The sequence below is a fragment of the Clytia hemisphaerica genome, unplaced genomic scaffold (genome assembly GCF_902728285.1).
Source record: "Clytia hemisphaerica strain Z4C2 unplaced genomic scaffold, Clytia hemisphaerica genome assembly, whole genome shotgun sequence".
Classification (NCBI taxonomy): Eukaryota; Metazoa; Cnidaria; class Hydrozoa; order Leptothecata; family Clytiidae; genus Clytia; species Clytia hemisphaerica.
The window spans coordinates 495303-517693 of NW_027104500.1; the positions used below are offsets into that span (position 1 = coordinate 495303).

General features: G+C 33.8%; 1 protein-coding gene across 2 annotated transcripts; it reads left to right on the top strand.

Moving 5' to 3' along the window:
- The first annotated feature begins 76 nt into the window (after positions 1–76).
- Positions 77–12915, top strand: LOC136821756 (uncharacterized). 2 transcript variants are annotated; one of them, XM_067077967.1, is made up of 10 exons: positions 77–364; positions 7249–7385; positions 7641–7721; positions 9291–9432; positions 9719–9911; positions 10326–10356; positions 10594–10657; positions 10909–10973; positions 11474–12084; positions 12643–12915. In XM_067077967.1, exons 1-9 carry the CDS (start codon positions 145–147, stop codon positions 12080–12082), a joined length of 1542 nt encoding a protein of 513 aa, XP_066934068.1. In that variant the 5' UTR covers positions 77–144; the 3' UTR covers positions 12083–12084; positions 12643–12915. The 2 variants fall into 2 exon arrangements, with proteins under 2 accessions (XP_066934068.1, XP_066934069.1); XM_067077968.1 differs by lacking the exon at positions 12643–12915 and having other exon boundaries at positions 9719–9899; positions 11474–12169.
- Positions 12916–22391: the final 9476 nt, after the last annotated feature.

The following is a 22391-nucleotide window of genomic DNA, read 5'->3' on the forward strand; positions in this document are numbered from 1 at the left end:
TCAATAACTAGGAAACGATTAAGTATCTCAACAGAAAGGAATTTCTACACAAGATAATATGATTTTACTCAGTACCTGGCATTTTTTATAGAAATTTAAAGAATTATTGAAAAATTAGAGTCCGTCGATTAACCAAATCAAACCATGAAGATTTTAATATCGCTCGTTTTGATTTTACCTTGCTTATGTCAAGGGTTGGAGTTTATTGGTAAACGGAATTTAACAGGTGGTGATACCATCAAAAATTGTGAAGAAGGGTTATTGGGGACTGTTGATGGATGCAAATGTCGTTTAGATAAACCCATTTTCCATGTGTTGAACAATGAGAGTTATGGATGTACTAATTTCAAACAGATTTGTAAAGGTAAGTGTCAAATACTTCTTTAACTGTTTTCAAATCTTTCGTTTAAAGCATTCTTCCTGGCCTAAAAAGCGAAAAACATAAGGCTTTAATCAAAACTCAGATAGCACGAAAACTCAACGTACATAACTATGTTATGTCCAAACTGGTTGACGCTGAAATTTTCTTAAATTTACGAAGGAAAGTATTTTCCCCATTTTCCCTGTATGGGTATCTAATGCAAGGCGGTTGTTTATGCCAAGAGGGCGGTATCTTTCTTTCGCATGCATTCTAAATACAGTCAATTTGAGTTTTAAAGGGGGAGGTTTCATTATAAAGATCCAGTCTGGACCCTGCTGTAGGTCAAGGAAGATGAAATGAAAAGTGCAAGGAAACGTATAGCGTAACCCGCATCCCAGCTGGCTCTCAACGTTAATTCAACGTTCATCTAACGTTACATGAACGCTATGAACATTAGATAAACGTTGAAACAACGTTATGTGCAGCTGGGTTATCTTAATGAAAGAGATTGACTTTGAAACCTCTCATCCCAAATATTCAAGTACAGAACGGCCTGAATTTCACTTTTTCCCTCCTATGAAAAATATAACATTGTAATAGCTACATAATCACTGTGGTTTTACAATCCTTCTTTCTCTAGCAATAGACCTTATCGGGTTTTTTATTTTTCTAAAAAAGCGATGCATTGTGGGATTGTTTCGAGTGTGTTACAATAGAAATCTCTTAGGAACTCCTTGAGGAAATTCTATTGTAATACACTCGAAACAATCCCACAATGCATCGCTTTTTTAGAAAAATCAAAAACTCCGATAAGGTCTATTGTTCCACAAAATTTGCACAAAACTGACGTTATTCAATTTGAAAATATCAACCGGCTAAAATGATGTCAAAATAGCACTTAGATGAAGGTTGATGGAATGTATAGCTTAGTACTTATCAGTTTCAAAAGGTTATGGATTAGGTATTTCAAAAAAAGATACATTCATATGCGTAAGAATACAAGACTATCATGTCGTGACATATTCTGACTATTGCTTTATCTATTTCCTAGTTTTTCAAATCTATATCGCATTTCATCACAATACTGTATGGGAAGTGTTTCAACATATAGATGTGGTGGTTTTATCATATTTAAACGTCTGCGTTGATTCATTCGCGAGAAATCCTGGAATCCCAGCTGGCACATAAAAACGTTGTTTTAACGTTTATCTAATGTTCACAACGTCCATATAACGTTAGATGAACGTTGAAACAACGCTGCATGTCAGCTTGATCCATAAACTCCAGGGTACCCGATTTTATCAGCTCTTTAGGAAACTCCCTGCGTGACTAAAACAAAGAGTTTCAATTGAACACTGATAAAAAACAGAGACATATTGAACCTTATGAAATACTTGTAAAATTAATACTTTTTATGATACAATTAGTTTATGGTCAATAGGTTGTAATTAACAGATACCTTGCTAACGAGTCGATTAGTTTGAGTTTATTAGATATTTCATTCTCTATAATACATATATTATGAGAAAGCCATTACATACCTCTTTAATTAAGCGATTAAATTATACAGTTAGGAGTATGGATAATGAGCCACACACTTTTTTATAAGAACAAACTATATAAGAACATGGCCAAAATATTAAGAACAAGTTATGAACATTTCAATTAATTTCATTTTGTGGGCTCTCAATCACTCAATTTCTTAGGAAAATGGAGCAAATTACTCACAAAAGGTGAAAATAAGAACATGTTATAATAGGCTTGAAACTCAAAAAGTTAAGAACATCCGAAGGCTTCAAATATTTTGGATGTTCTTACAACAAAAAACGTGTACAGTATTAAAAATGTAACCTATTGTTAAATTGAACTTCTGCTCAAATTCAACCTCGTACCAGTTTGTCGGTGTGTCGGTATCGACCTTTTTTGCGTCGGTATTTCGGTGATTAACAAAAAATGTGTCGGTATTTCGGTGTTTGAGATGCTTTTCGGTGACGGAAAATGTTAAATTTTTAATCGGTGATACGGTAATTTTTCTCGAAACGTCAGAGAAACGGTGCTAAAATCAAGGTTTATTTCTCAGAAATCCCTCCAGTGTGATATGTCATATTAGAATTTTGAAAAAAACATGATATCAAGGAAAATGTTGTATAACATTTTTTATCTACTTGGAAATACTATTCATCTTTTGTCGACAGCTTGAAAAAAATGTCGGTGTCGGTATTTCGTAAAAAATGTGTCGGTATTGCGGTAATTTTGTGAAAAACTGTCGGTATTTCGGTGTCCAGGACCCTCCCCCCCACCTCTGGTAGAATAACGTTTTAATTACCAATTTTTTCTTATATCAGCGAAACTTCTTTGATAGAAGTTCGAAAAATTAGAAAATTGACTCCAAAGAAAGACAAAATAACGAAAACAGCCTATTTGAAGGTTGCGATATAGGGTCGTCAAAAGGTTTGATTCGCGAAAAAGATTCTCAAAAACTTTTTGTTCGGTCAGGTATAAAGATTTTGAAATAATTTGCGAGGTATGTTTCGTTAATTAGAATGTTCACTCAGCAAATTTGAATAACTAAAAAATTAGGTAGTATTTAGCGGTTTGTAACAACATTTTTCCAATAATCTATTTGTGGTTGACCAAGAGTGAATAATTTCACTTTTGATGAGATATGCAGGTTAAAAATTTGGGGAAAATTGTCATTAAATCAATATTAAAAGTCTTTAGTGGTGATAATCACCTTTTGTTAACTCTTATAAATCAAGAACGGGTAAAAAAACATTTTTTTCCGTTCTTGATTTTCTATATTATATATTGCACTTATAATTATACTGCTAAAGTTGTACACGTTTCTTTTTTTATAACAATCACCTAAAATTCTTTAAACCTTCTGATGTTCTTATTAACCTTTTAAGTTTTAAGCCTTAAGATGATCTTGTTTTCACTAATTTGCGAATGTTTCCTAATAAATTTGGTGTTCTAGAGTCCAGAGCCTAAGGTTCCCATCATATAGGGTTTGTTCTTTTAAATTCTGTGTATTCTACTAAATTGGTCCAAGTATACTTTCACAATACCAGCTTTACTGAATTGCTTCCTCATTTAAAACGCTTTGACGTACAAAAGTTTCCTTGAAAAACTCTTTGATGAGCTTCCTTTCTTATTTCTGTTCCTTTGGTGGAAGCTAATGACGGTCTAAAATTTTTTAGTATTTGACGTGAATGGCCTGTACACATTTTTTTTCTTTTATAAGAACAATTCTATAAGAGCAATGAGGCTTAAGATCGCAAAGAAAAAAGAACAATTTAAGAACAACGCTGAGAACAATGCCAATTAATTAATTTCAAACAATTTAGGGGCCAAAGTAGTAAAAATTGGGTATAGCACTTTAAATACCTCAATTACACCCTATAAATAAGAACAAGATAACAAAAATTTGAGGCTGAAAGTGCCAAAAAATAGGAACAGTCATCGAGCCTTAGCAAAATTTTACTTGCTCTTATAAACAAAAAAAGAGTGTAGAAGATGTAACAACGTCCATCTGAAGCCCCTGACATCCATTCAACGTTAGATTGACGTTATTATAACATTCGGTGACGGCTGGCTTTGGATGAATAGCGTGCCAGTGTCGGAAAAATGGTAATTAGGTTAAGCAAAACAAAATATTAAAAAAACATATTTCATTAAGAAAGAGATTGATCGAAAACTGACTAATAATAGATTCTTCAATTGTCCTTGTAAAAAGGAAATCTTAAATTTCTGATATTTTTGGAAAGCTAACCGTTTGTCATTATGTCGTCAAGATTTTGACATATTTGCACTTGCAAACAATTTTGACGGAGACAAGGGGCAGAAGTAAACAATCTTCAATAGCTTCCTGGAGAAGGAAAGATTAAAATAGGAAAGACGGGTTATGTTATGAAATTTTAAAATATCAGTGCTGAAGAGTTCTATGTCTTTGATTAGGTGCTTTGGAATAATTAAAGAGAATTTTTCAGGTGACTGGATTTGTGTTTGTTTCCAAATCGATCATGAATTGATCTTAGCATTGATCACAAAAGCTTTACTACCTTATCGACCCTTTTTACGCCGGCCCTTATTGGCGTTATTTTTAGGACCTTGGCGTAATAAAAGGGCTGGTGTAAAAAGGGCCAAAATGTTGCAAATTTTATTTAAAAGTGGCGTTAATCTTTTATCATTATTTCTCAATTTAAAGGATTTTAGTATGATTTGAAGACAAAAATTATCCATTGTTTTACTCCATATCTAAAACTTTGCAAAAATCAGTGATTTTCAATGGAATTTTCAACAGATTACTACTGAAAAATGATATTTTAATGTAAATTGAAGCATAAATAGCCATTCTAACAAATTTTGGCGTTATTTACCGCCCTAATTAGCGTAAGCCTAAAATCAGGCTGTGGCGTAATAAGGGCCAGCGTTAAAGGAGCCTAAAAAGGGCCGTATATAAAAATAAGAACATTTGTTAAGAGCATTTTTAGGCTTAAAACTCAAATAATTAAGAATATCCGAAGGCTTCAAAAATGTTGGATATTCTTATTAAAAAAATGTGTATACATTTCATTTGCATCGACTGCTTCATTTTCTTATGTTCACTAGATACAAAATCTTGACGTCAATCGCAAACAAAACATTGCAAAGGTTCATTAATTATTTCCTGGCACTAATTGAACAAAAAATCCAAAAGAGAAAGACTTTTTCATTTCATGTAATCCAAAATAATTAATTTTTTCTTCGTTTTCGGTATTGCATTATTGCAAAAATAAGATTTTCTGAATGATAAGGTCGTTTAGCATGAGAATAAATTCAGCCTAGTAATGAGATGACGTTTTGCCAATTCCTAATTGTCAGTACCGTAAAGTTTTTCTCTGACAAATCAAAAATAAATACAGTGTTTTGGAAATACTTTTATAGCTTCAAGTTCAATATTAATGCCAAAAGATACCCCAAAAGTAGTACCCGAACTTTTTAGTTTATTCCTCATTATTTATTTGAAATTTCGGACTAACAAAGTCAGAATTGTGTAGGTATTGCGCAATTTTAGCTCAAATATGGAAATTACACCTCATGGGTGAAAAATATTTGGAACTTTGAAATATAGGTTATATAGGAAATTAAGCTGTGTAGGAGTCTATTTTCATCGCTACCATAATTTGAGATACGCCATGGCAGTCATTATAAAACGATTTATGAAAAATTTCAATTTTTGAAAATATCGATTCCTACTCGAATGGTACAAACATATTCCCGATACTCTAGCGGATACTAAAGAACTGAAAATTTCTTTCAATTCACTTTCCTGAATATAATTAGTACTCCTATGGACAACCCATGTGGTAAAATTGCACCACCTAAATGTTTTTCATATCACATTATATCTATGCAAGGTAAACATTTCATTAAGACGCAACTTATGTATAAACAAAGTGTAAAACAAAAACAGAATGAAAATTTTTCAGGAAATCGGATTGGAGAGTTGAACTTGATGTTCGGATTAGATAAGGATGCGATCAGGAGTCAGGTAAGATTAAAAGTGATACTGCCTTCCAGAAATTGAGAAAAAAAAAAAAAGAATAGCAACTTTCAATTGTTGATACATAGTGCTTGCTCCATATACCATAAGGTACATCACTTATAATCGATCAGAATAGCGCAGTGCCCACCCGGGGGGGGGCTGAGCTTGACGGCCGACGGTGACGTGCCGCTAGAGTTTGAAAAGTGGACCCTGTGAGAAAATCGAAAAAAATTTCCCATTTTCACCCTAAAAAGTGGCAAAATGTAGACAAAAGATTGAAAACTTTTCTAATGTCCAACCTGAAAATTATCCAGAATAACCAAAAGACGACCATACCAGGTAAAAATGTTGAAATTAGTAAATTTGGAACCCTGTCAGATATCTTCAGAGCCTAAAAAAGGGACCCTGACCAGCAGCACGTCTCCGTTCCCAATTTCGCACGTGCCTCCCCCGGGAGTGCCCGCCCTGATCTTTCTATATCAACTTAACTACTATAACTTTGTGTAAAAAACTTTAAATGACCTTATTAAAGGTTTTTAACTGCTTAAGTTTAAAGTAGCAGGACGTCACCAATGCACTAATAAACGGAAATCTGTAAAAATTGTAAAACATACCTACATAGAAACAAATTTAAAGATCATCCGAGCGTTAGGCGTAAACGAAGAATGAGAATTAGCAACAAGCCTCTCCCTTACGTAGTACAAAAACGTGATTTAAACTATGTCCTAAATTGATTCACCATGGAGGATGATCTCTAGTTGATCGAAGTCAGCACTTTCATCCAATTTTTTCTTGAAATTCACACAAATCTATCGGTTCGCTTTGAGCACAAATAATCATTCAAGTAAAGCTGCAATTAAGTATACTTTGACACTCTAGATTCATGAATTTGAGCGGAAATCTTTCATATTTTACACATTCATTGGGCTTTTCCAGTTAAAATCCGTACCCCCCACGTTGAGGATATCCATTTTCAAAATTGTTAAGATGCAAGATGTGACTCAAGGAACTCTTTTCTCACAGACCCACTGGGAACCCTTCCAACTGGATAAATTGTCCAATTTATCGTCCCCGGTGTGAAATTATCCTCCAATTTTCGTCCCCACTGATGATAATCAAATAGGCCAATCCTTACAGTAAAATGCTATGCTATTTTCCTATATCCACTGTATTTTCTGACTAACAAAATAATTGAAATCCCTAGGCATGGAAAATATGGGAGTATCATCGAGTTTCAGTCCGTTATTTTTATCCCCGCTGGCTGACTAAATCCTACCGGGTCTGTGAGAAGGGGTGTTCAAGGGCAGATAGAACAAAGAAAATTCAGATTTGATAAAATTACTTTCTTCCCTCTTTACAGTATGCAAAAACAGTGGCAAAGGATACATTAAAGGTGAGAACGAAACATTGACAATGGAACTCCAACTTCCTCTTGAATCGATCGAGCAAAAAACCAAAGAGAATTGTTCTATATCGGATTGGATGGTGGCTTTTCGGGTAATTTTGTTTTTATCATTTACAAGTTTCTTGATAGCAAAGATTCGTTATTTTAGGTGACGGCTGTTAAGTAATCGTAGGTATAGGAGAATAATTATTCCTTGTAATTTTATTAACAGTCCCCTAAAAACCGACTGTGTGGCTAAGCAGGGTTGATGGGTGTTTACTGGAAATCTGGAAAGATATTCATTTCATTAGAGCTAAATTTTATGACCTAAACGAGAAAATCTTTGAGATTGTTTGCTTTGATTTTAGGTCAATCAACAACACGAGATGATAGAGCTATTTCAAAAGAAAGCAAACATCACTTGGAGTTCTTCTTATCTCAAACTCATGGTAAGTAAGCGTTGTCGGCAAACAATGTCGTTTCAACGTTTATCTAATGTTCACATCGTACATATAACGTTAGATGGACGTTAAAATCAACATTGCGTGTTAGCTGCTGGGAAGCATTGAAGTTTCTCACTTCCTTGTATTGACTAGACGGGTGCTCAAAAGTTAAGATATTGATAACGGAATCAGGGAAAATAATTGTTCTAAGAAATAACAGAAGAATATCCATAACTCGAACGGACACAAGGTTTGAGTAATGAAAGTTTCGAGTTTCGGAGTTTCGAGTTAAAGAGACTCCAATTGTACTATAATATTCCTGATTTGTAAAGTGGGTTTCTAAAGCATATTATATATTGACCACTTGGCCACAAGGAAGTTTCAAAAATTAAGGAAATCATAACAAGAATAACATCATGCTGTAACATGGTAATATCATGTTATCCATAATTACCGGAATTCGTGAATGATATTGTTCACTGCGTTTAGTATAATTTCATTCAAAATCATATTGATGTCACCTACAAAATTTTTATTTTTCCAACGCTAGGAGTGGGAGTAACTTCTTAATCATAATATTTTGGAGTATGAAAATTAAACGATTAGTCCTACATTAAAAGATAGTTATTGAACAATTTTTTATTTCGCAAAACTCAAATTTTGTAAGCCGTTTACTTCTAAGAGTTTAATTAGTTAAAAAGGCAGACAGTTTTATGACTCATTGGAGCGCGAATTGGACAAACGTAAAATCTCTCAGCAAGACAAAACAGTATAATTAATAACCTGTTGCATAAGAAATGCTTATGAAATTAAAGAAATTGATACAATTTAGCTTATAGCAAACTGATCTATCGTAACATCATTAAAGGTCATTTAATTAGGTTCATTAACTATGGAAAGTTCATTAAGAAGTTACTTTTCCTACTAACACTAAAATGACCACACGTATAGTTCACTAAATCATAGATTTAGATCGTAAGATATTTCATACATATTAACACCCCCTGTATCACAGCCCTGGTGGTACTCCTTATCACAGCAATTTCTATCAGAATCCCAGGGGGAGGGGTAGAATTTCTATTTTTCCCAGGTCGAATCCAGTTTTGGAGTGCAGTTTTTCCATATAATTTCAAATGGGGATAAAAATAAAATCAATTTTCTAATTGCATGGGGTCCTGCGGGGTCTGTGACACATGGGTTTTAAATTATGACCGTCTTTCGCAGTCTGACCACTGACCAAAATTTTTAACATCTTTTTAACTAAAGGAAAAGCATCCAAAAAGTGTTTTAAAATGAAAATAAAATTCACTTGTGTCTTTCAACGATTGAAGCCAAAATGAAATCGTTATTACTTTGAGATTTTAAAGCTAAATTTTATGATATGCCCCCACAAACCGATTTATAATCGTAAAATTCAGAAAACCTGTTGTAATATGTTTTTGTCGAAGTTTAAAAAGTTTCAATACTCAAAGTTTTTAGTACGATCCAGGCCAGGGTGATGGAAACCGTCTTCCTCTGATCAGAAAAGAGTTAATAAAATCAATGTAATCAAATATCTTTACTTGAACCATGTAGATTGACATTGACAATATTCCATTCAACTTGAGAGGGAAGCTTGGTAAAATACAAATCTGGTGCATGAAAGAAAACCAAACAGAGAATGAGGTTCTTGCAACCAAAAAGGAAAACAGTTTTTTGGTGAAGCTAGATGGAGAATGTAAGTGGGCCTCTTTCCTTTATCTTTTAGATTATTGGTGACACTAATAAACCCCTTAATTTAGTGCTAAATCTTGTGCCAGTGCCAGAGCTTAATGCCTTAGCTATCTACAAATCCAAGTCATACTACAGGACCTTTATGTCACCATTTTACGTCAACTTTCAAAGACTAATTTTATAATTGAATTCTAAAATTCTAATCATTTATTAAATTAAGTTTCTCTAAGGAGTTGGAGCCCATCAAAGAATGAAACCCATTAAAATTAATATCTTCCTTCTTTAAACAGTCACCCTTCCAGATAACACAACCTACTTTTTCATCACCACGCCACTACCGCCTACTACTACCATTCCCATTTCTACCATGGCGCCCGATGAGGACTCCAAAAACATGATATTTTACGTCGTCATCCCAGTTGCTATCTTCTTGATCCTCATCTGCATCATCGTTTTGTGCATTAACAAAAGGTTACAAAAAAGGTTTCAGTTTTTGTCTTTTATTTTCAAAGTTTCTTTCTCGAGTACTATAACTTTATACCGTCTTTATCATAAGAGGCTGAAAGGCAGATTGTGTTGAAAGTCTGAAAGTGAAAACAAAAGTACATCAACTCTTTCCGATTCGGGCCTTTTTTTCGGATTCTTGTTGTTCAATTTGCAATATTGGTTTGGGTTCAGCTGGAAAATCGTATAAAATACTTTTTGTAATCAGGATCACTCTGCACTTCGAAGAAAATTCTAAGCCGTCCCTTGAAGATCGAATTAAAATCGACTGTATTTTCTTGTCATAATGATTCAGAAATGGTTCTACTCCTTCTGCAATTAACCTATAAACCTGTGAATTGAGCACTGAATTGAAATTTTAACATTTTTTCATATTTTTCTTCGCATTTTCAGGGATAAGAAGCAACGAGAGAACAGCTATAATGTAAGTAAAGCAACATGCAGTGCAAATATTTCGGACGTTGATCTGTCTAAATTGATTCTTTTTTTTTGAAAGATCCAAAACATTGTATTATCTAAAATCTCTCTCGGAAGTTTCCTTAAGATGAAATTGGCCATTAATCAAAAAATGAACTACTTGACGAGCCAATGTAAACTATCTTAAAAGATAGTCAAAGTCGTGTATCGTGTATGTAATGAATTGTAACTTTTGGTTTTTTAGTTCAAAGATCCAAGACTTAGTGGTGACTCAGCTTTCGGAATGTATAACGAAGCATATGTAAATGGTAAGTAGACTGGAATATCATTCCTCGCCTTAGTTTAACGTTATTATTTGCTTACAAGCAAGCTTAAACCCCCCCTGAAAAGAGATATATATGTAAATATATTTAAGGACAAAACAATTCTAGAATACCTCTGCCCATTGCAGTAAAATCACGAAAATTATTCAAGTTTAATGATTATCACCGTTTGAAGGTTCTTTGTCATTTTTTTCGAGCGTTTTGAAATATTTTATTTCAAATGTTTGTTCTTACAGATACGTTGGACGGCAAAGCGAAAAAAAAACCAAACAACAACGATTCTTTAAAAGATTCAAAAGGGGTAAAGATCGAAAATTTGTTTCTGAGAAAGTTCTGTCACGTGATTATGATATAATACAATTCATTCAAGAGTATTGACAAATTTAACCTCCCAAAGTAAAATATTTATTTTTTGGAGGTCAATTTTACAGATTTAGGCAATCTTGTACAAAAAGTCTGTATATATACACCCCTCTCTCACAACCCCGGTGAAACTTTTTTTTACCAGTGGAATAAATATTTTGATCGAAATCTCAATGGGGATAGAAGTTCTTCTGTTCTCAGGACATAAAATCCTGCGGGGATAGTTTTGGAGTACAATTTTTTTTCCATTGAATTTCAATTGTGAATGGTAAGAAAGTCAATTTTCTAGTGGGGCTGAAAATATTGGGTATTCTTCCCACTGGGGACAAAATATTGGCCATGTTTTCCAGGGGAGCTGAGGTGCCACCGATACTGTGACACATGGGTGTACATAAGAAGATGGATATCTTTATTTAAGATTTTCATATTTATTTTCAGCCTACAAATGATGACGGTATAAACATTTACACTATCGTTGATTTATCATCACAAAACGTAGCGGAAAGACCCGTCCCTGCAGAACGGCCAGTTCATCAAATGGGCAACGAGAAACAAGCAGAGAATGCGCTATATGAATCACCATATGAATCACCAGTCGATTTCCAACGAAAACCGAGCTCCGATACTGATTCCGATATTCCAGACGGAAAATATCGGATTTTATCGAATACAAACTCGGGATCAGATATGAGTGACCAGGGATCAGAAAAAGGGCCGGAAGTGGAACCAGAGAAAGTGAAAGAAGAAGATCTGAAAGAGGAGTGTGATGAAATCGTTCGGGAATGTGAAGAAAACTACAAACAAATGAAAGGCGATGGAACGTTGAAACGTTTGAAGCGCAAGAGCAAACAATACAAATTTACTGATTTCGATCATTTGAATGTTTCAACGGAAGAACAAAAAATTGATGACAGTGACGACGACGATTCGTCGAATGATGAGAATAGTGACTCCGATGATAACGATTCGGTCGGCGACAGTTCACATATCTATGAAACAGATGAAGATAGACAACAATCTTTTCCTAACGTCACTATCCTCCACTAACTGTAAACATTTTATTTTTCATACTAAACAATAGACCTTTTCATAAATTACATTACGAACACCACTTGCCTCGTTTTGAAATTATTTCCATGGTGATTAAATCCCAGCGGATTTTATTAAAACTATTTTTTATTTATAAATAAATCATTTAATGTCTCGAGAGACATAATCACCATGGTAATTGTTTGAATACGAGGCAAGTGATGTTCGTGACGTAATTTACGGAAAGGTCTATCTACTAATTCAAATCGAAAATTGAAAATTCTCAAAGTACAAAAACCTTTTTAAACCTGCATCTTTTAACCATTGTAGCTCTTAAGTGAAAAATTTAAAAAGTGTGAAACTGGTAGAACGATCTGGAAGCCCCTAACAGTCCTTTTCGCCATTAACTTTAGTCTTTTTTGTTCTTGTTTATCTCCAGATAACCTGACAACAGATTCTGCACTTTCTGACTCAGTACGCTGAAGCTCTAAATATATGCATGCATATATACTTCTCAGAGGTTTTAAAGCTTCAGCGTGTCACGTTAATAAAACTCCACATTTGTTATTGATCTCCAGATAGCTCAAAAATAAAAGTAGTTGAAGACCAAACCTAAAGCTGATGGATCCATCGTGAATTTTAAGCATAAAATATTGGATTGAGCTGATGTGTCTATGAACCAAAAACTCAAAGCATTTTTTTTTTAATTCAAAATATTTAATTGTAAATAAAATATATCTACTTGTAAATATTTTTTAATCTTCTTATTTTCTTTTCAATATTTCGCATTTTTCATACTTCTTTATACTGTACCTTCTTTTGAAAAAAATATATCACAATGAATCTACCGACGTTGTGTGCAGATTTGTAATAAATGCGCAGATTTGTAATACCTGCGCCAATACACCTTTTCGACTGTAGCCGCCAATTTCTGCGCGGGTATTTTTTTGTCCGCTTTATCCCACTAAAACCATCCCAGTCCTTTTTTCGCACCTATAGACAATAGAAAAAATGTATCAAAAAAGGATCGGATCGAGATTTAAACACGCGCGACTACTGTCGAAAAGGTGTATTTGCAATATTCTTTGTGCAGTTTTGTAATTTTCGAGCTGCGCAAAAATATAACACTTCCCTGCTTAATTTTGTGATTTGGAATTTGTTTTTTCTCCACAGTCAATTAATTTTTTAAAAAAGACGATAAGCGGCCTTTATAACTGGTGCTCACCTCTTAAAAAGGCGGCCACCAAAAGCAAAATAACTAAAAACTTCGAAATACCAGATCAGCCACGGTAGAAACATCTTTTAGTTTTAGAGTATTTTTAAAGGCGTCTAAATTTTCAAGCGACTTAATAGAGGATGGTAGTTTGTTCCAGGTTAAAACAGCTCTAAAGTCAAATGTGTTCACACCACGGGCACTATTGTATTTTTTATAGAGATGAAGAGAAAGAGTATGACCAGAACGGAGCTTATAACGTGACTGCAATGCTGTGAATATGCCATGCATGATACGTGGTCCAAGACCATGAGTAGATTTAAATACTTCCATGAGTAGAAGTTTTAGATTACGGGAATGAATACTCACCGCATTACAGTTAGTTAATACACGCTTTTTTTTATAAGAATGGTGTAAATCCATTTCATCATGATGGATATTCTTAACTTTTTTGGGAAAATCATCCTAAAATATTCTTACTGCTCATTCTTAGGTTAGGGTCCTAATTCATACTAAATTTAATATTTAAAATTTTAAAAAGAACCCCGGGTGCTTTTTTACTACGCTAGATAGATAAGTGGTTCTCATCAACAGTCCTTTTCATAAATTTCTAAGGGTTGTAAAAATTTTACAATGAAGATTCGTGCTTAACATCAGATTTTGATAGCTTCATATTAAGATTTCAGATTTAACGTCAAAAATTGCAATAAAATAACATTCAGAGCATCAACATTTATCAGCAGTGAAATGGTTTGGTTTTTGCATAAAATGAAAGAACTGCCTCCACTGTCGGAGAACTGTTTATAAAAACGACTGATTTATAATTATTTTCAATTAAATTTTGTCAACCATGCTGCAATTAACTCCAAATTCAAAGGGTTATAAACTCTTTGACAACTGTTTTTTGGAGTCAGTAATGTTTTCCTATCAATTTTCCTTGTTTCAGCTAATCGATTTTCGCCAGACAGTCTCAGTGAAAAAGCACCCACAGTCTGCTAATAGTAATATTTGCTATTCATCTTTGATTCTTTCTACATTGATTAGATTGACACACACGCGATAGAATTTCTTTACTTGGTCCACAGAGTAAAAATATTTCCTTTGAAAACTCAATCTCTGATACTTAGGGTAGTTGTACAGGCTATAACAAACCGAGCTTCGATTTATCTTTTCAATCAGCGAAGAAAAGTTTGGTACACACTCATTAAGCTTTTGAATAATTATTTTTGACGTTACCCATGCGTGACTAATTAGATGTAGATTAATTGAAAGATATTTTGAAATTTCATTGTTCGCAAAGTTAATTGAACTATTATTAGCATCGAAAATATTAGAGAGCATGCGTACCGCCATAGTCTGTATACAAAATTCTGGTCTGGAAGCTTATTGTTTTAATTTTTTGTTAGCGTTTTCCTTTTCTTAAATATTTCCCTATCTATATAGGAAATATTTGTTAAAACGGTAATTTTTTTCTCCTTCTCCTTCTCCTTCTCCTTCTCCTTCTCCTTCTCCTTCTCCTTCTCCTTCTCCTTCTCCTTCTCCTTCTCCTTCTCCTTCTCCTTCTCCTTCTCCTTCTCCTTCTCCTTCTCCTTCTCCTTCTCCTTCTCCTTCTCCTTCTCCTTCTCCTTCTCCTTCTCCTTCTCCTTCTCCTTCTCCTTCTCCTTCTCCTTCTCCTTCTCCTTCTCCTTCTCCTTCTCCTTCTCCTTCTCCTTCTCCTTCTCCTTCTCCTTCTCCTTCTCCTTCTCCTTCTCCTTCTCCTTCTCCTTCTCCTTCTCCTTCAAGTCTAGCGCTCGGTTTTGTTTGTACATGAGTCTCTTTTTAAATCAAGCTCCGGCGGTAAAAACAGTAGGATGTTCTTTTTTCGAGGTGGAAGACGTCATTTCTTCAAGAAACGTCTGTGGTAAATATCCGTACGGCGCTCTATTCTCCTTGTCGATCGGGCATAATGCATAACGTCGGCCGTTTCAGAAGCGTATTGTTGATCGGACCATACTGCTTTTTGTTTTTTATGCTTTGATGAGTTGAATTGGATCATGATTTTTGTACGATTGTCACAAGGAATGGTCGATAGTGAACTTTTCTTAATATTCCTTTCTGGATTGGATGTTTCGTTTACATTCTGTTGGTTTGGAATGAGCTGGAATGAGAGATGATACAATCTCTTGGTCTTGGAAAAACAGGACATTTTATCAACTTTCACAAGTGAAAACTCGTTGCGGTTATAAATTTCAAATTTTAAAGCTGATTGATAACCGGATCCTGAACACCACGGCCCCAATATGAAGAATGTTATGTTATACTTCTTAAAAGGTTTATTGCATTGAATATGGATGTAAATAATTTGAAATCACCTCACATGTACAATTAAAATTTTTCTTGAACTTGGAGATTTTAAAACGTGGAAAACTTTAATTATGAATTTAGAGATCTTTTGCAACGTGTGTTTTTAATAAACGTGGAAACTTTTGTCGTGAATTTTGGGACTATCTGACAAAACATGGGTAGGCAATTTGGCCACCATTTCACCGAACCTCCAAAGTCATTTGATTTGAGTTAATGAACGGCGTATTAAAAAAATGGCAAAACGATGGAGCGTTTGACGTCACTCGCGCGGCAAGTTACACACGCGTTATTTGTTAATCCCATCGCTCTAATTCTCCAATCGGCGCTATCAGTGAAAGTTATCGTGACATGCTATGAAAAGAAGTATGATTGATAAACTTGGTGGAGTTATCAAAACAAATTTGTTGTCAAAGAGATTTAACAAGTTAGTGAAAATACAGACCAGATATCAAACAGTCCCATGTTTTGACCAATCGTCCCAAGTTAAAGCAGTTGACGGTATGTACATTTAAAACGTGGAAACTTTTGTGATAAATCTGGAGATTTTTTTACACATGCATTCAAAACACGTGGAAAACTTTTGACGTGAACTTGACATTTTCTTTCACATGCATTTAAAAAAGGAAGAAAACTCAAGTGATTTCCTGGCATGACAATTTATTTTCTTGCTGACATTTTTTTGGAAATTTTGATTGTTTCCAAGTATGTGACATTTTTTGCTCTTGCAGCATGCTTTTGGAAATCATAAAATGGCTTCTGTTAGGGGAATTTTTTCCTATCGACATTCTTTCAGATTATGTATGAAATGTTTCCCAGTATATAAAAATGAGATTTTTTTTTTTGTATTCTGTCGGAAGATATGAAATTGTTTCCCTGTTTTGAAAGATTTTTACTTTTTAGCACGTACATTATTTAAAAAACTCCTAAAGTTACTTTAAATTTTTACATTTTTTATAATATTTTATATATGAAAGTATAATGCAAAATATTTCATCTCATTTTGAAAATACATAAAATTTTCTTTGGTTTTCTTACTGTGAAATATAATATTTCTGGAGAGATTCTTTGATCTTTGGAGGTCATCACTGTGAAGAAATTTCACTAAAATATTTATTCAATATAAAATTATGATACAAAGTTAATAAGTGATTGACCCCAAAAAACAGCAAAAAAACCGCAGAAAACAGCGTTTTTAGACGTCAATCAGCTTATAACTTTGTTTGATATCCTTTTACTGAATGATTATTTTTGAGAAATTTTTTCACAGTGATAACGTTCGATAATCAAGGTTTCACTTCAGTGAAAATGATAGTTATAGCACTTTTCTACAAAATCTTCATTTTTTTCTTCTTCATTTTCATCTTCATTTTTAGAATTATTTTAAAGATTTTTTTATTTCAAATTGTTCCACTCCCTAATATCTTTCCAATGATACCAAATTTATAAAGATTGAAGAATTCCTTCAAAAGTTATAAGTAAATGAAAAAAGAGTTCACACTTATCGTGAATAGACTTTAGATCTTTTTTTTATTGAACTAAAACTATTTTTTCGCAAAATTTTTCTAAAAGCTTATTTGCTTCAAATTCTAAGGTTAATTACCCATTAAATCTTTTTATAAAAGAAGGTGATGCAACATATTATTCGACCTCTTTTTAAAGTTCATAACGTTATTGCTGCAATTAAATACATAATTACTCTTAAGGGATTTGATTTAAAAAAATAATTATAAAGGCAATTATTTGTTAAAAGTGTTAAAAAACTTAAAACATAACTTTTATGTTCAAAAACTAAAATCAATGTTCCGACAATGGTTTTTAGAAAGCATAGATATGATATCAGTACTGGTTTGATTTTAGATCATTTGATTTTTTTCAATTAAGGTTTGAAGTAAACGTTTAGTGAAAACCTGCTGCAATTAAAGTCCATTCACATGTAAGCATGCTGATATTCTAAGGCTATCCTTCAAAGAACAGCTTACTTTTGGAAGGATGGTGCTTTTATAATGGATATATCTCAGACCCCCAGCCCCACCGGACCGGGCATTCACGTATTCACGCAATCCTGATTGCCCCCGCAAGGAGCGCAGCGACTGAGGAGGCACTCATAGCTTCACGCAATATATTGGACTGGAATCTCGATTTTTTGCGAATTGTTTTTGTTTGTCGTAATCGGCTTTCCGGCCAATTAAGTGTTCCGCAAAAATATGGCGGTAAATTATACACCGGTAAATATTATACATATTTTCATATTACGTTATATGCTACTACCATTATTCCGTATTACATTTTATTAGTTTTGATTTAGCATTGAAAAGCTGAAGCGAGTGTTATAAATGCAAATCATAGAAGTGCAAATCATAGTGATTACACCATAACACGAATTACAATATTACTTGTGCAAATCAAAACAAACAAAATGGCAGACTGGTTATGATGATGAGCTGATTCATTGACTGGAAAAAGTGTTTTGTATGTCAAATTTTGTTTCTTGTCTTTGAAACTGAATACTAAATACTGTAATTTAGTCAGAAGTTCATTTCAGTAATGATTTCAATTCTTTTTCTGGAGTCTAGAAGTTTGCTCAAGTTTTCAAATGTACATTTGATATTTTTGTTCAAACTGTAATTTATCTTTGTCTGTTATTATATTAATAACTAGCTTTATTGTTTATAGAGCTTCTTGAGCTTTAAAGACCATCATATGGTCGTAACTCGAGAAAGTCCTTCTTAACTTAGTAAAACAAGATACTGGCAAAGTACAAAAAAGTTGAATGTACACATAAGTAAAGTTGAATCCGAAAGTGGTTGAATGTGTTAAATGTCAATCAATGTTTTTTTTTGGTCTTCAAAATAGATTTACTTCACTTAGAGTGTTTTCACTGTTTGTTCAGTGTGGTAAACCTATTTTAAAAACCTGAAAAAAGTTTGTTTACATTCGTTTAACTTTGCATGCGCACGTTCAACGTTTTCATGCAGTTGTGATAGCCTAAATAACTTACGCCCCATGGGTTTGGTGAAATAGCTCCAATTCTAGCTTTCAAAGTTAAGGCGTTTGACGCTGGTTAGACTAGGCACACAGACAGTCATACAGGAACACCATAAAGTGAGAGTATATAGCCATAGTATAAGAAAGCCGCGGCTGGAATATCTACCGCATTGTCTTTTCAGTTAATTGCTGTTCTATCTCTGTCTCCGAGCTTTATAAGAACATCAAGATGCTCAGTTTATCATTGGTAGATAGTTTTTGAAATTTTTCTCTTACTTTCCTTCACAAAAAGTTTTTTTGTTGCTAGATATCTTTGAATCTGTACCCAATAGAACACTTGAACTAATTTTGGACATATTTTAGGGGTATTTTGTGGAAGCAATAGTTTTTCGCCAAAATTGAAATTATAAGAACTATATTCAAGATGACAACTTTCTTGTCAGTTTGAATGATAAATTTCGAAGGTGCTGGCTTGAAACTTTCACAGTATTATCTAGATGTACTTTTTCATTGATTTCTAAAAAGATTTCACTGAAATATTGCGAAGGCACTCGAGGCACTTTGTTTATTTTTGAGTTCTTTCAGCCCAGCCATTTTGTGCTTGTTTAAATATCTTATTGTTGATCTATCCTTTACAATGATTTTATAATGCAAGTGAATTATCAAGGGCATATCATTCATGTCTAAAACACACTGAGAAGTAAGTATTAACGACAAACCAATAAAATTTACCATTAAAGATGCTACATTACTGATCTCTTGATAAAAAAATAGTCATCAAATACGACAGAGATAGAACAACAGATGTTATCATTCCAGCCGCGGCTTTCTTATACTATGATATAGCTAAAAACTCAAAAAGTCTAGTTTCCTGAAGGCCCGTCTCTTCATTGTCTGCGCTGCAATCATATCTTAATGGCTTCAATCCTTTCAGCTTGGAGAAAAGATTGCATCATGAAAAAGTACTATGCACTTGAAAAAAAATTAGGCACATTTTAACTTTTCGACTGTACGTCTGAATGGACCGCAATGACATTCCTTTATTTTTCTATTGACTGCAATCACAGTGTACGCAAGTGGAGCCCGGGCCTTAACTAGGATTGGTCTATTTCAGATGGCGCTTTTTGATAAATTTTATCATCTTATCATCTTACTATTGTTTATTAGGCAAAGTAGCAAAGAGAATTGTTGAAATATATAGCAGCCAATGAAAAATAAGCAAGCTATTTCTGATTGGTTACCTTGTTGATTTATTCACCGCTAAATATTTTGCCTACAATCTGAGATGTCTGCAGCATTATCGGAAAAGGTCTATTTAGTGAATGATCATGACATACACGTTTTTTTTTTATAAGGAACCTTAACTTTGCTCTGAGCCTGGAGTTCCTTATTTTTACAAAGAATTTCAGTCTCAAAGTTCCTTATCGAGTTCCTTACTACATAGAGGAAATTTTAAACTTTTTGCCCCTTGAAAGATCAAAATTTGGTCAAATTAGTCCCAATAAGGTACATTATTTTCAAATCCACTTATTCTCAGCCTGAGCAGTTCCTTAACAATTCCTTATTTTTTGAACCATTTTCAGCCTCGAGTTCCTTATAAACGTGTTCCTTATAAAAAAAAAAACGTGTATATTGTTGTAAGAAAAAACAAACAAACAAGGAGATGTGAAAGTCAGTAAGATAATGACACCATGATTTTCGAAATATGTTTTTGAGAAGCTTTTCCAGCTTTTCCTTGAATTTTATCAAATTGTCAAGCTGCATGAATTCTTCAAGTATTTTGTTAATGGAATATGATTTTTTTTCAACCAATCAATAAATAATTTAATCAATCAATTATTCCTGATTATTTTTTATGCTTTAATTTTTAAAGCATTAAAAGCTTTATAAGTGCATGACATGAACTTTCTTTGGGGGCATTTAGTGAAAGCTATGACTAGTTTTAAGAGAATTGGAAAAATTATCGGGTAAAATTGTGGAAACATCTTCTTTTTTTAAATCCAAAACCCTGTTTTTATAAAAAACGCTAAATCTTCACGACGATTTTTAGTCACGTGACTGAAGTGCCTAATTTCAATAGAGTTTAAGAAGATATCGTCAGGAAACTGATATAGATAGCATCCATTGTATTTAAAAAAGTGTAAATAAAGGATTGGATCGAGTTTTTTAACGCTTAACTCAGTCTTAAATTAGTTACCGTAGTTTGAAATTACAAATGCTTAGAAATATTCTTAGATTTTTATTCGAGACTCGACTTTTTCATAATTTCCAGTGTACCCATTCTGATAACGCGAGGGCATATTTCTGGCTAGAATCATATCAAAAGATTTTTACGCTTTTTCTCAACACGGATATAACCTGGAAATACCTAAAATTTATAGTTTCTTTCGTGCATTCTATTTCAAATTATGAATAGGTATTACTTTTTTTACCGTCTTATTTAGGTGAAATTTTCGAATTTTGTCATTCGTTGAATCAAAAACCTTTCTTTGAAAAAAAACAAAAAAAAACAAGGATGATAATTTTATGGGTGGTTGTTGGTGATCTTGGGGTGATTGTACCTTTTTTCTCGGCGATTGTACCTTTTTCATGATTGGTTGTACCTTTTTCTGGGTGAATGTACTTTGATCGTACTTTTCTGGGTGGTTGCAGTGGCATTGTGGCAGGGATCGGGCGTAACGTAGTGTGGCACCCCATCCCCCCCCCAGTGGAGCTTTTTTGAAGGGGCGCCAAAAGAGATTTTTTTAAACGCCCCAATTTTAAAAATCATATTTTATGCGCCTTAAATTGCGCCCCAGGACCAATTTTACTGAGATAATTTTAAATTACTTACAATTTTTTGCACTCGCTTCGCTTGCAATAAAGCTAATTGGTAACTTCTTTGCAATCTAGCTAATTTACAAGTTTTCTTGTGTACAATATAGCACTATTAAATGAAAATCTAACTGCGCCCCAAGACCACTTTGCTGACAACAATATTGAAATCATAAAATATCAATTTTTTCGCTCGCATTACACATTGTTTCTTTCTTTTCACTCTAGCAAGTGTCAAATTTGTCTACTTTCATTTAGTGATTTAGGGTATCTTTGCAGCCGATTTTCAAAGATTTTTTAATCGGCCCCAACCATGGTGGGGCCTGTTTTTTCCTTTTCCATTCATTAAAGATATATCTACTCTTATTCACTAAATATTTCCTTCCTCATTATGCCTAAGCAAATGAATTAGTAAAAGTTTAGAAACTGGTGGGTAGGGGCGTAAGAAATTGTTCAAAAGGTTACTTAACATACAAATACTTTTGAAGCAGACTTTAATTGAAAAAATAGTCTCCATAACTCGAACACCCACAGTGAATACAGAGTTGTTCAAATTAAGGGGATTTCGATTCGAATTAAGCTGCATTGAGTCTAAATAGGGGGGGGGGGTTGTAGGGGTTCGAAATACCGTTTTCCCGTCAAAATGTTTGCTGAATCCCGGAATCCCGAAAATTGAAAAAATAATAACACCGTCACACCGGCTTGTACAGGGCAAAAAATGTGCCTAAATACCATCACCGTCTGATTTTAAAATACCGTTTTCCCGTCTCTTTTTTCGTCAAATCCCGTAATACCGTACTAAAAAAGGGCCAATCCCGTCACACCGTAAAAGTACAAACCCCCCCTAAATAGATGCCATTCGCATTTAGATAATGTTCGGGGGTGCCATTTTAAAAAAATTGACTTTAGCCCCTCTAGAAAAATTTTCACACAACGCCACTGGGTGATTGTACCTTTTTCCTGGGTAGTTGT

Coding starts and splice junctions, on each gene's coding strand:
- LOC136821756 (XM_067077967.1), top strand. CDS start 145: ATGAAGATTTTAATATCGCTCGTTTTGATTTTACCTTGCTTATGTCAA. Junction 7,722..9,290: donor CTTCTTATCTCAAACTCATG/GTAAGTAAGCGT, acceptor TGAACCATGTAG/ATTGACATTGACAATATTCC. Junction 9,433..9,718: donor GGTGAAGCTAGATGGAGAAT/GTAAGTGGGCCT, acceptor TTCTTTAAACAG/TCACCCTTCCAGATAACACA.